The following is a 13,335-nucleotide window of genomic DNA, read 5'->3' as shown; positions in this document are numbered from 1 at the left end:
TTTGTAGCCACAGCTGCCCTGGGGTAGAATGACGGAAGCGAGGCTGCCAGTTTGCGCCTACGACCCCTCCGACCACCACCTATCATTCATTCATCATTAATTCACCAGTGTGAGCGGCACCGGGGGCAAGGGTGAAGTGTCCTGCCCAAGGACACAACGGCAGCGATTTGGATGTCATGAGGCGGGGAGCGAACCTGCAACCCACAGGTTTCTGGCACGGCCACTCTACCCACTACGCCAGGGGTCACCAACCTTTTTGAAACCAAGAGCTACTTCTTGAGTACTGATTAATGCGAAGGGCTACCACTTTGATACACACTTAAATAAATTGCCAGAAATAGCCAATTTGCTCAATTTACCTTTAACTCTATGTTATTATTAATAATTAATGATATTTACACTTAATTGAACGGTTTAAAAGAGGAGAAAACACGAAAAAAATGACAATTAAATTTTGAAACATAGTTTATCTTCAATTTCGACTCTTTAAAATTCAAATTTCAACTGAAAAAAAGAAGAGAAAAACTAGCTTATTCGAATATTTTTGAAAAAATTAAAAAAATAATTTATGGGACATCATTAGTAATTTTTCCTGATTAAGATTAATTTTTAGAATTTTGATGACATATTTTAAATAGGTTAAAATCCAATCTACACTTTGTTAGAATATATAACAAATTGGACCAAGCTATATTTCTAACAAAGACAAATCATTATTTCTTCTAGGTTTTCCAGAACAAAAATTTTAAAAGAAATTCAAAAGACTTTGAAATAAGATTTTAATTTGATTCTACAGATTTTCTAGATTTGCCAGAATATTTTTTTTGAATTTTAATCATAATAAGTTTGAAGAAATATTTCACAAATATTTTCCGTCGAAAAAACAGAAGCTAAAATGAAGAATTAAATTAAAATTGATATATTATTCTTTACAATAAAAAAACTAAATTTACTTGAACATTGATTTACATTGTCAGGAAAGAAGAGGAAGGAATTTAAAAGGTAAGAAGGTATATGTGTTTAAAAATCCTAAAATAATTTTTAAGGTTGTATTTTTTCTGTAAAATTGTCTTTCTGAAAGTTATAAGAAGCAAAGTAAAAAAAATAATGAATTTATTTAAACAAGTGAAGACCAAGTCTTTAAAATATTTTCTTGGATTTTCAAATTCTATTTAAGTTTTGTCTCTCTTAGAATTAAAAATGCCGGGCAAAGCGAGACCAGCTTGCTAGTAAATAAATAACATTTAAAAAATAGAGGCAGCTCACTGGTAAGTGCTGCTATTTGAGCTATTTTTAGAACAGGCCAGCGGGCTACTCATCTGGTCCTTACGGGCTACCTAGTGCCCGCGGGCACCGCGTTGGTGACCCCTGCACTACGCCATGCCTTGCTGGTTAGAAAGCCTGATTAACAATTGATTGAATTTGTTTTGTGTCAGGTATATTTATTATACATAATTTAATGTTGTTAAATTAAGGTTTTCTGTGCAAAATGTTCGCCGATGTCATGTTTTTTAACGCATTGTGTCTGTGGATGTTAGTTTGTACAAATGAAATACATATATTGCTTATATTATCGTGTAAGTCTAAAAGTAAAATAATATCATAGTTTTATAACACTGTATAGTGCAATATATATATATATATATATATATATATATATATATATATATATATATATATATATACAAATATATATATATATATATATTGGGGTCGTGGGGGTGCTGGAGCCTATCTCAGCTGCATTCGGGCGGAAGGCGGGGTACACCCTGGACAAGTCGCCACCTCATCACAGATAGACAGACAACATTCACACTCACATTCACACACTAGGGCCAATTTAGTGTTGCCAATCAACTATATATATATATATATATATATATATATATTTTTTTTAAATTATTATTATTATTAAATCAACATAAACAACACAGTCTGTGAAGCACACATGATTGTTTGTGCTGCTGGTCCACTAATAGTACTAACCTTTAACAGTTAATTTTACTCAATTTCATTAATTACCGTATTTTTCGGACTATAAGTCGCAGTTTTTTTTCATAGTTTGGCCGGGGGTGCGACTTATACTCAGGAGCGACTTATGTGTGAAATTATTAACACATTACCGTAAAATATCAAATAATATTATTTAGCTCATTCACGTAAGAGACTAGACGTATAAGATTTCATGGGATTTATTGATTAGGAGTGACAGATTGTTTGGTAAACGTGTAGCATGTTCTATATGTTATAGTTATTTGAATGACTCTTACCATAATGTGTTACGTTAACATACCAGGCACGTTCTCAGTTGGTTATTTATGCCTCATATAACGTACACTTATTCAGCCTGTTGTTCACTATTCTTTATTTATTTTAAATTGCCTTTCAAATGTCTATTCTTGGTGTTGGGTTTTATCAAATAAATTTCACCAAAAAAATGCGACTTATACTCCAGTGCGACTTATATGTTTTTTTCCTTCTTTATTATGCATTTTCGGCCCGCGCGTCTTATACTCCGGAGCGACTTATACTCCGAAAAAATATGATACAAGTTTCTACGTAACTGTTTTTATTTTATTTTAGTTTCTTTAGCTCGGTTGGTAGAGTGGCCGTGCCAGCAACTTGAGGGTTCCTGGTTCGATCCCAGCTTCCGCCATCCTAGTCACTGCCGTTGTGTCCTTGGGCAAGACACTTTACCCACCTGCTCCCAGTGCCACCCACACTGGTTTGAATGTAACTTTAGATATTGGGTTTCACTATGTAAAGTGCTTTGAGTCACTAGAGAAAAAGCGCTATATAAATATAATTAACTAACACTAACTTTTTTGTTCAAGAAAATGTTTTTGTTTTTAAATAAAGGACATCATCTCCAGATAATGTCCAAGTCGGGCTCAGCAACACACACCTTCATTTATGTACAGTACACTCAAAATTAGGGAACACAACAACAGATTACCTAGGGAGGTGTTTCGGGCACCAGGACACGTTGGGAAGACTATGTCTCCCGGCTGGCCTGGGAACGCCTCGGGATCCCCCGGGAGGAGCTGGACGAAATGGCTGGGGAGAGGGAAGTCTGGGCTTCCCTGCTTAGGCTGCTGCCCCCGCGACCCGACCTCGGCTAAGCGGAAGAAGATGGATGGATGAACAACAGATTGCAAATAATCTATAAACAAAATTACATTTTGAAAATAAGCAATAGTGCAATATTTGACGTACCATCATGTTTTCAGTTAGCGGTTTGGCATTGTGTTCATGGTTACTAGGGGTATGGGGAAAAATTGATTCAAATTCGAATCGCGATTTTCACGTTGTGCGATTCAGAATAGATTCTCATTTTTAAAAAATCAAATTTTTTTTTTTCAAATAACTTTTTATTTTTTTATTAATCAATCCAACAAAACAATACGCAGCAATACCATAACAATGCAATCCAATTCCAAAACCAAACCCGACCCAGCAACACTCAGAACTGCAATAAACAGAGCAATTGAGAGGACACACAAACTAACACGACACAGAACAAACCAAAAGTAGTGAAACAAAAATGAATATTATCAACAACAGTATCAATATTAGTTACAATTTCAACATAGCAGTGATTAAAAATCCCTCATTGACATTATCATTAGACATTTATTTAAAAAATAAAATAAAAATGAGCAATAGTGTCACAGTGGCTTACACTAGCATCGCATCTCATAAGCTTGACAGCACACTGTGTCCAATATTTTCACAAAGATAAAATAAGTCATATTTTTGGTTCATTTAATAGTTAAAACAAATTTACATTATTGCAATCAGTTGATAAAACATTGTCCTTTACAATTATAAAAGCTTTTTACAAAAATCTACTACTCTGCTTGCATGTCAGCAGACTGGGGTAGATCCTGCTGAAATTCTATGTATTGAATGAATAGAGAATCGTTTTAAATCGGGAAAAAAAATCGTTTTTGAATCGAAAATCGTGTTGAATTGAAAAAAAAAAATCGATTTTGAATGGAATCGTGACCCCAGGAATCGATATTGAATCGAATCGTGGAACACCCAAAGATTCACAGCCCTAATGGTTACGTTCCATTGTTACACTTACACTTCCGGGTCAGAGGCCCCCTTACTTAACTGACGATGACGTCAGCGCGGCTGCCATTTTGATTCAATGTGCTTCGGTACTAGATGGTGTGGACTGGATATTCCTGATATATTGTTGTGTTTCACGCTAAGATTTCAAGTTCAAGGCTTGAAACATGCTTTCCGCAGCCCAATTGCTCGATGAGTTAATGGGCCGGGATAGAAATTTGGCCCCGGACGAGAAGCGTTCCAACGTCAAATGGGACGACGAGAGCGTAAGTTAGCATTCTGCTAATATTAGCCGAATGGAGTTTGATAGCTAACAACGAGCACGACTTGTGTTTGGAACAGGGGTCATATGTGTCGTAATAAGATGTGTTAACAACAAGTATGGAGTTTAAAAGCAGTTCACTAAATCCAACTGACGCACCAGTGCATGTTTTATGACCTGCACTCCTTCAGCTGTAAGCAAGTGTGGCGCAGGACGAGTCTGTTAAGGCCAATGCTAATCTTCACAATGAAGAACCAATGCCATACAATGTAGTATGTATGCATCGTGCACTAGATTGGAGAAGTACATAGACTATTCTTTTTTTTTACACATTTTAAGTCATTCGTGATCATTTTAACTCACAATTATAGGGACCTTTGAAAACAATGACACTAAGGGAATCTATTCTCTTTTCTGCAATTAGGTGTGTCGATACTATCTTTGTGGCTTTTGTCCAGCAGAGTTGTTTACAAACACACGCTCTGATTTGGGTAAGTACAACACCTGTTTACCAGGGCTGGGCGATATGACTGAAAAGTGTATCACATGTTTGATATATATATTATATTGCAGTGGCAGGCCGTGCGTTTTCCTACCTAGGCCTTCAGTGATGTCCGACTTCAATGAATACCTCTCAACATACCATCATTTATGTCATCACATGACCATTGCTGGAGAAATACTATACAGGGACACATTTACCCACTACCGAGCATTTAACCACATCAACAGTGTACAAAACAGGTTATTTTCTGGGCGCATTTAAAAAACAATAAACCCGCATCTGCAATTAATTCATATCTTATGTGGTACTGTCAAAATAAAAATTGCAAAAAACATAAATGTGAAAAAATAAAGAAATAAAATATATCAAGACCCCGAAAGGGACAAGCGGTAGAACATGGATGGATGGAACTCACAGTTTGTCGATCCCATTCGACACCGTATAAGCGATAGATAGATAGTACTTTATTGATTCCTTCAGGAGAGTTCCCTCAGGAAAATTAAAATTCCAGCAGCAGTGTACAGAATTGAGATCAAATTTAAAAAGTAAAACACAAATAATGGGGGTGTAAATGGAAACAAAATAGAAAAATATTACAATAAGAATAAAAATAAAAAGCAACAATGAGAATAAAAATATAACAGTAAAATAAGAATATAACAAGAGAAACTAGGCAGTAGTGACCATGTTATGAAAAAGTATTGCACTTATTGTTTTGCATCCCCTGTCATCCTAGTACCCCCCTGCCCCCCAGAGAGGAGTTATACAGTCTAATGGCATGTGGATCTCACAAGATGTAGTTTCTCTTTAAATATCTTTCTTGAAAATGGCCTTGCAAATATATGTGTTGTCTTGTCTAATCATAAAAGATGCAGATGAGTCGTGTTGGCTGAGTTCTTAAAGTTTACTCCACAGCGTGCTCATCAATAACATGTAGCATAACATGTCTACATTCAACGACCTAAACAGGGCTACTGTGCATGCTCTTCACTACTGTGGCATGCTGGGTAATGGAGTTCTTATGTTACCTCGCTCATAACATCACAATATATATCTGCCTTAGGCCAGCTAGAAGGCCTTACTGACAACAACTTGTGATCTGATTCGCTATCGCAACTGTCTGTCAAATGTTTGTGTCCGTTCACTTACAGCGCACGGAAGCCTGCATTGTTTATTTTTAAGGCCTCGGGCAGATTTCGTACAGCATGGCAACATAAGCTAGCTGAATTCTGATTGGATAAAAACTCTATAACCTAAAAACAACAACGCTGTAAGGAGCATAATATGACATGAAGAGAATATGAATACTTTTCTATATTTAGGGAAAGTAAATTAAAAATAAATTGTATCTTTAATTCTGATCATGATTTCTGGTTATGTTAGGCCAGCAGAGAAGGCCTTGCTGGCCCTGACTGCACATCACTGTTATATTGATATTGTTATGACTTACCGACAATAATGACCAACAGAAAAATATATGAAATGTTAATATTTGTATCTAAAATGTAACATTCCTCTGATTATTATCCCCTCAGCTATCAAAACAAAAAAGGAAAGGCAAGTTAACAACCGTGGAACAAAATTCTGAAATCATACTTTACCAGTAACCTCTTAAAATTAAGGTGTAAAATAAGGAGTATGTCAGAATTGCTTAATACAGTGTGACAAAATGGCGCAACGTGTGAAAACGTTAACATAGAGAAAACTGAGAATAACTATTTTTTTGCAGGTTAAGTGCGAGGACGTTACAGGTGAGCTAAGGTGGTCCACATTCGTCTGACTACAGTCAGTTTTTAAAGAATCCAAAAAAAAACAGCGATACCATTGAGGGGACTTGTACTGTTTCATTGACAACTTCTTCGCTTTCTGCAGCATCATTTTTAGTTTATTTTCTCACTCCTTGCAAAGAATCAAGCCCGAGACAAGATAGTGCAACTAAACGTGATAGTTGATATTGTTACCCGATTGGCTATTAGTGTGTCACTCCTTTTGATTCGTGATCACTTCATGCGTTGCTCGGTTACCAGAGAGCGGCTTGGCAAATTCCGGTTTATTCAGACATAGAAAGAAAAAAATATGGAATGTTATTGATATGATTTTATCGCTCAGCCCTACTGTATAAAACTGCACTTTGCAAATTATTTATTATTGCAAAATGTTCTCTGTGCAATATCATGTCCTTAATATTGCAAAATGTTCTTTTTGCAGGCCCCTGTGAGAAAATCCATGATGAAAATCTAAGGAAAATGTAAGTTTTAGGAGCCTTTAGCCCTCACATTTCTTTTTTCCCTCATGTATAATAATCAAGTACAACCATTTTCTTTGCGTCCAGTTATGAGAAAAGCTCACGGTTCATGAAGGAGGGCTATGAGCGAGACTTTCTGCGCTATTTGCAGTCACTTTTGGCGGAAGTGGAACGGCGCATTCGCAGAGGGCACGCTCGCCTTGCTCTTTCTCAAGCTCAGCAGAATTCAGGGGTTTGTGCTTCATATTTTGCTGTTGTAATCCCTACAATAGTGTTGAAACAAAAGCTTGTTATGTACTAACGATGCAGTCTTTCTTGCAGCAGCCTCCTCCTCCGGCAGGAAAGAACGATGAGAAGGCTCAGGTTCTCACAGAGAAGATTGAAGATTTGGTTGATCAGGTTGGTTGTGAATAATGCACATAAACATTTGTTAGTTTTTCCCAATTAAGATACTAGTTTAATCCCTCCTATTTGCTATGGCATAGATTGAGGAGCTGGGATCTGAGGGCCGTGTGGAGGAGGCTCAGGGAATGATGAAGCTGGTCGAGCAGCTCAAGGAAGAGAGGGAGCAGCTCAACGCCAACCCTTCGGTGAGTCATCGAACTCAGCCCACAAATGATGCTACTGTAATGGCGTCCCTTATCAGTGTTCCTTTCATTTTGTTACAAAAAGATAGCATTCCAATATTAGCCTACAACTAGGTATGTCACGGTCTGAAATTTTTTTATCACGGTTATTGTGACCAAAATGATCACGGTTATCATTATTATCGCGGTATTTTTAAATGTGCTAAAATTTGCACTGAAACTGAAATCCTGTAACCACGTTTTACATAAAAAAACAAACAACACATTCAAAATGATTTCCTTTGTCGAAGAAACATTATTGTAGATAAAAACACCGCGAAGAAACATTATTGTAGATAAAAACACCGTTTCATGGCCCTCAAGTAGAAATTGAATGCAACACAAGCATTATAAACTAAGTGATATGGCAGAAAATAATAACAGATGAATAAAATACATGTTAAAATTGGGCAAGATAGCAATTTATGGACATAAGAGATACAAAAATAAAAACAAATGTAAGAATTTTGAAAAATGGCACCTGTTGCCCATAAGACGTCACTGCACTTTTTGTCCATATAGATAAAAATAGTGTTCATGTATTGCATCTAGTCTTAGACATAAGGCTGCCCAATTATGGCCAAAATAATAAATATGATTATTTTTATCAATGTTGAAATCACGATTATTAACTATATACCGGTAATGTAAAACAGAGAAGGGGTGGTAGTGAACGTGACGCCATCATGTAATGTGTAATGTCTAATAACAAAGCTATAATAAAGGTTATCCATATATTTAAATACAAATATTTGTCTTTTTGTTAATGTGGTTTTGTTAATAATATGGTTTGTTATGTGAGACAAATGAGTCTGTCTCCAGTAATGTACACATGTGTTGTCATCTCAAAACAGGAGTGCGCTCCAACACACACGCCGAGACTTCACAGAAAATAAGTGAGGGAAAATGAAGTTAAACCAAGCGCTTTGCTCTGTTTACTCCGAGGGAAAATGTCCGTCGCAAAGTCTGTATAGTTGTGCTCCGCCATGATTTCGAAGCCAAAGGAGGCTGTGACTTTGTTTCTAGGAAGTAAGCCGTTTTGCCTAAAATGCATTAATAATTACTGTTTTACAGTAATTAAAAAATTAAATGGTATTACTAACCGTCCGGAATTTTTCCGCGGTTTATCATTATACCGTTTACCGTTACATCCCTACCTACAACAAATGACCTGTTTGACATTGCTATCATATTTGCAGTGTATCTTTCCAGGGGTGGAGCTAATGTACAGTTTACCTTTTTGCTGGGATGTTACTGATGTCACATGTGGCTCACATCTCCCACCCAATGAATACCGGTGGTGGTCAAGCAAGCTTTGTTTTCAATGAGTACTAGGCGCCATTTAGTCTTTCTTTAAGAAAAAATGCCCTACATTTGTGTTGTTTTCGGCTGTACGAACCGTTCAAATTGTGGAAACGACAACGAGAAAAGCAACACACACTCCAGTCCAAAGGAGCGCAGTCGAATAATGCGTTGAGTTTGCAGTTACCACTTTGTTAAAGGTTTGTTTGATATACTTTTAACGGTTACTATTTCCCATTTAAGTATTATCTTGAAGTTATTTGTATTTCTTAAACACGTGTGCTATGAGTTTTTTGAAAAGCACCAAATTGGCGTGTCCAAACAAAAGACATGTGAGCAAAACCTAAAGGAGTTGAGCCTTTACCAAAGGCAGCAGTCATATATTTCATACACAATGACATCTTTAGTTTATTTTGATTAAGGCTGGGAAAAACATGCTACTCGTAAACTATGCGTGCAACAGCAGCAAACATGGCATCTCAGACACAAAGTTAAATCATGAAATGCATCCTTACCCAAGCCAAAACGATGCATATTTATCCGGGAGAGTCTTGATACCAATTTCATTGACGCAGCCACACAAAGAAGTTGTAGACCTCCATGCTTTTCCAAGTTTCCCTTTGCTTTGTCGTGGAGAATGGCATCTGGAGCACAATTGTTCCATATGTCTGGGAACGCAACCGATGTAATCCTAATATCACTCAACAAATCTTTTTTTGATAAAGTATAGGGATGTATTCCATTACATAGTTAGATTTTTTGCTCTTATCCGCTTTTTGGAGGAAGATTTAAGCCTCTTTGGTACGCAGATAGTTTGCGCGCTGCTTGCTGAACAACAGCCATCTTAGCTTGGTTGACAACCACTAGTTTTCACTTCTGGGAAAAAGTCTTATGTTGGAATACCAGCTGTAGACCTAATTCTAATTATGTTTTAAGACAAACTGTTTCATTTTATCAATACCAGTGAAGTAACTGATAAGTTGCTGTATAAACCAAAAACAACATTTTTTAGTAGCAAGAGTTTGACTCTGCATCATCATAACTTCTGTGTTTTCCAACTTGCACAACCCTCAAATCACTTTGTTCCAGTGGGTCTCTGTTGTGTGAGGGACATAAAGAAAAGCTTTGACTTGCTTGGGGAAAAGTGGTTTGGCAGGAACTGTTGGTATATAGACCCAGATTATATAATAAACTTTTATCGGTGTCAATTCCTTAGTTACTTCACTAACTTAGACATCTTGCAGATGTTCTTCACAGGTTGTGCTTTTTTTTTAAACAACTGAAGATACATTAGTTACCAATAGACATGCAGCAAAGACACAATTCCCTACAGATGTAGCGCATGTGTTTCTTCCCAATCAGACTATTGAGAGCTTTGCGGCCCAGGAGAAACAGATGGAGGTGTGTGAGGTGTGCGGGGCCTTCCTGATTGTGGGTGACGCGCAGTCTCGGGTGGATGACCACTTGATGGGAAAGCAGCATATGGGCTATGCTAAGATCAAATCCACTGTGGAGGAGCTCAAGGTAACAGCGCCACATGTTACAAAGGAGGGGGTAATAAGAGCTGTCATTATGTATTTAGAACAGGATTACTAGTGCTACAATCAATGGGGATGAGTTAAAACACATTCATGAGCATTTTCTTATAATTAACTGGCACTTCTACTCAATGACCAACAGGAAAAGCTACGACGCCGCTCAGAGGACCCCCAAGGTGAAACCCCTGTTGTTAAGAAAGAAGACCGTGAGCGAGAAGAGCGGGAGAAGAAGCGCAAAGAGGAGGAGGAAAAGGAGAAGGAGCGGGAGAAAGAACGCGAGAAAGAGCGGGAACGTGAGAAGGAGCGTGAGCGAGACAAGGAGAGGGAAAAAGACAGAGACAAGGAGAGGGACAGAGACCGAGATAGAGACAGGGACCGAGACCGGCGGGCACGACGAAGCAATTCCAACAGCCGCCACTCCAGCCGAGCATCAGACAGGAAAAGGAGTCGGTCACGTGATCGCAGAAGATCCAGGAGCAGGGATAACCGTAGACGCAGCAGGTAACTTGTACAGGTTTCTTCTGTAATGTCAAACATTGATATAGAAACTGTTTTGATTACATTTTGCTAATCCCACAGGAGCAGGGATAGAGAGAGGGATAGGGAAAGGAGACGCAGTCGTGATCGCTCCGACCGGAAGCGGCGTTCCCGAAGCCGCGAAAGGAGGAGGTCGCATAGCTCAGAGCGCAAAGCTCACCGCCACCGTAGCCGCAGCAGGGACAGGGATAGGGAGAGAGACAAGGAGAGAGACAAAGAGCGGTCGTCCAAGGACAAAGGTGACAACCCTCATTATACTGTTATGTGTCAAATGGACTCCCCTAGATTTTTACTGTCTCTTTGATTGTGTGTTTTCTAGACCGTAAAACATCAGAAGAGAAAAGCAGCAGTTCCAAGAAAGACAAGAACTCTGAGAGCGAAGGAGACGCTGTAAAGGCTTCAACAGAAGCGGAGCCCATGGAGACAGAGGCTGCTGCCTCGGCCTCTCCTCTCATTAACGGCCAGCAAGAGCTCCTCCATTCTGAAGGTGACACTCAGTCCAATTAAAACTGATCTGATAGGACCTCAGATCAGACCCAGGTAAGTGTGTCCTCGTCCTCGCCCGTCCTGACTCCCCTAACCCCACACACTTCCCTACTCCTCCCATGTTGCCCCTCTACCTACGCACCCTCCTACCCTTCCCGCTCCCCCATCTTTTGTGCCGTTGCATTCACTTATTGCTGATGTTTGTCTGACGTACCATATCCTGTTTTTGAATAGTGCATCATAAGTATGCACTGAAGACGAAGAACTAGGTTCGATGAATGAGAAGAAAGTAGAAAACATTCACACAAAGCCAAGAGGGAAAGGCCAGTGTAGCCCTGAGCAAACATGCCCAGAGGTACCCAATGTCTTGTACCGGTTTTGATCCTTCAAGATGTTTGTCTTTATGTGGACACAAGTGGCAGAAAATATTAATGAATCCAAGCAATTTTCCTGCTTGCTTTTTTCGCCTGATTGGAAGTAGTCATTTAATAACTTGTTAATCTAGATTGAAAATACTACTGTGTGTTTATATGTACCCATAACGGGGAATGTTTTATCCTCATATGTAAACACACAGGAATACTTTGCCATGGATTTCCTTACTGTGCCTGATAATGACATGCAGTGTGTGTTTGTTTTGGCTGGGTGGGTGGATGGGGTTGTTATAGTAACCGGGGGGGAACCTAACATACCTAACTAACTGGAGGGTAGGGTTTATCGCATAATTTGCAGCTGACTTCCACACCTCACACAGCGTTGGTGTTGTGAGCGAGACCACATGTGAAAAGGGCAAATTAAAAATCATGGATACTCTGACTGTCAAACTGTGCAGGTACTCACCCCAGGTACTCCTTTCTATACCCACATCCTTTTGTGAATGCTGTTGCCTGTCAGAACAACATGAATTTGAGAGCTTGATTGTGAAATGTATGTATGTTGTTAGCTTTTATCATTGAAGCATAGAAGCGAAAGCGCCCACTTGATTACCAATCTGCCATATAGGGTTATGTTGTAGTTCTCTCTGATCATTTGTATGTCACATCTGTTCACTTTGATAGCAACTAAGTGATATCAAACCCCTTTGACACCTGTAAAGATATTTAACTGCAGAGCGGTGTCAACCAATTTGTAGACAATGTTCAGGAATTTTCAGCCAAACGCTGACAAGGCGTCAGATGTGTAGGAGGACATTTTTAATCTTATTAGTGTGATGCTCTCTGAGAAACACTCAATTATTGCTGCTCACTTGTTGTTTCTAGCAAAGCAGTTGCTGAGGTCCCTTGCTAACATTCTCTTTTTATGACCATGTTTGCCCAGCAGGAGAATCTGGGATAACCGATGGAAGAAGAACTGGAGGAGAGCACCCGCACCTCACTTTGAGCCCGACACTTGGCTGCTTACAAACAAGGTGATCCACAAATGCGTATTTAAAATCAAGAATGTGGAAATGAGACAGGGAGGGGAAAAAATAACGCTGATTTTAATGTCTATGTGTCGATCTCATAGCTAGATGAGGGTCGTTGTGGTTCAGTTAATGTTTAATTTTGGGGGGCGGGGGGTATAGACACTTAAAATACCAAACTTGGTAGGCAGTTGTTGTTTTTTTTGAATGAGCAGCTCTTTTTTTCTCTGCATTCAGTTATTAAAAAAGCATTACATGTGGTTTATTTTGATCTGTCAGGTCCTACTTCACTTCATTTTTTAAAGAATTAAAAAAAAAAAGTTATGTAAAAATGTTAATCTAATGCCAAGGCGTG

General features: G+C 38.6%; 1 protein-coding gene and 1 long non-coding RNA gene across 4 annotated transcripts in view; one reads left to right on the top strand and one right to left on the bottom strand.

Annotated features, from left to right (window-relative positions):
• Positions 1–2,981: 2,981 nt before the first annotated feature.
• The window catches only part of LOC133643008 (uncharacterized), a 66,408-nt gene continuing 56,054 nt past the window's right edge, over positions 2,982–13,335 (bottom strand). Inside the window, exon 4 of the long non-coding RNA XR_009824634.1 lies at positions 2,982–3,118. This is a non-coding gene — a long non-coding RNA (uncharacterized LOC133643008). The remainder of the gene's footprint in view (positions 3,119–13,335) is intronic.
• Positions 4,136–13,335, top strand: part of luc7l3 (LUC7-like 3 pre-mRNA splicing factor) — a 9,390-nt gene continuing 190 nt past the window's right edge. The window contains exons 1-11 of one of the 3 annotated variants that reach the window (XM_062037266.1): positions 4,137–4,343; positions 4,764–4,830; positions 7,053–7,092; positions 7,177–7,321; positions 7,411–7,488; positions 7,575–7,679; positions 10,380–10,541; positions 10,698–11,056; positions 11,135–11,331; positions 11,412–11,632; positions 12,899–13,335. The exon at positions 12,899–13,335 is cut by the window's right edge and continues 186 nt beyond it. In XM_062037266.1, coding sequence (XP_061893250.1) covers positions 4,245–4,343; positions 4,764–4,830; positions 7,053–7,092; positions 7,177–7,321; positions 7,411–7,488; positions 7,575–7,679; positions 10,380–10,541; positions 10,698–11,056; positions 11,135–11,331; positions 11,412–11,599 — 1,440 coding nt within the window. In that variant the 5' untranslated portion in view covers positions 4,137–4,244 and the 3' untranslated portion in view covers positions 11,600–11,632; positions 12,899–13,335. Of the gene's footprint in view, positions 4,344–4,763; positions 4,831–7,052; positions 7,093–7,176; positions 7,322–7,410; positions 7,489–7,574; positions 7,680–10,379; positions 10,542–10,697; positions 11,057–11,134; positions 11,332–11,411 lie in introns of all 3 variants that reach the window. The other 2 variants (XM_062037265.1, XM_062037267.1) reach the window with 2 other exon arrangements.

The sequence above is a fragment of the Entelurus aequoreus genome, linkage group LG25 (assembly GCF_033978785.1).
Source record: "Entelurus aequoreus isolate RoL-2023_Sb linkage group LG25, RoL_Eaeq_v1.1, whole genome shotgun sequence".
In the NCBI taxonomy this organism is placed as follows: Eukaryota; Metazoa; Chordata; class Actinopteri; order Syngnathiformes; family Syngnathidae; genus Entelurus; species Entelurus aequoreus.
The sequence above is the reverse complement of the archived record's forward strand: the minus strand, read 5'-3'. Positions and strand labels throughout refer to the sequence as shown.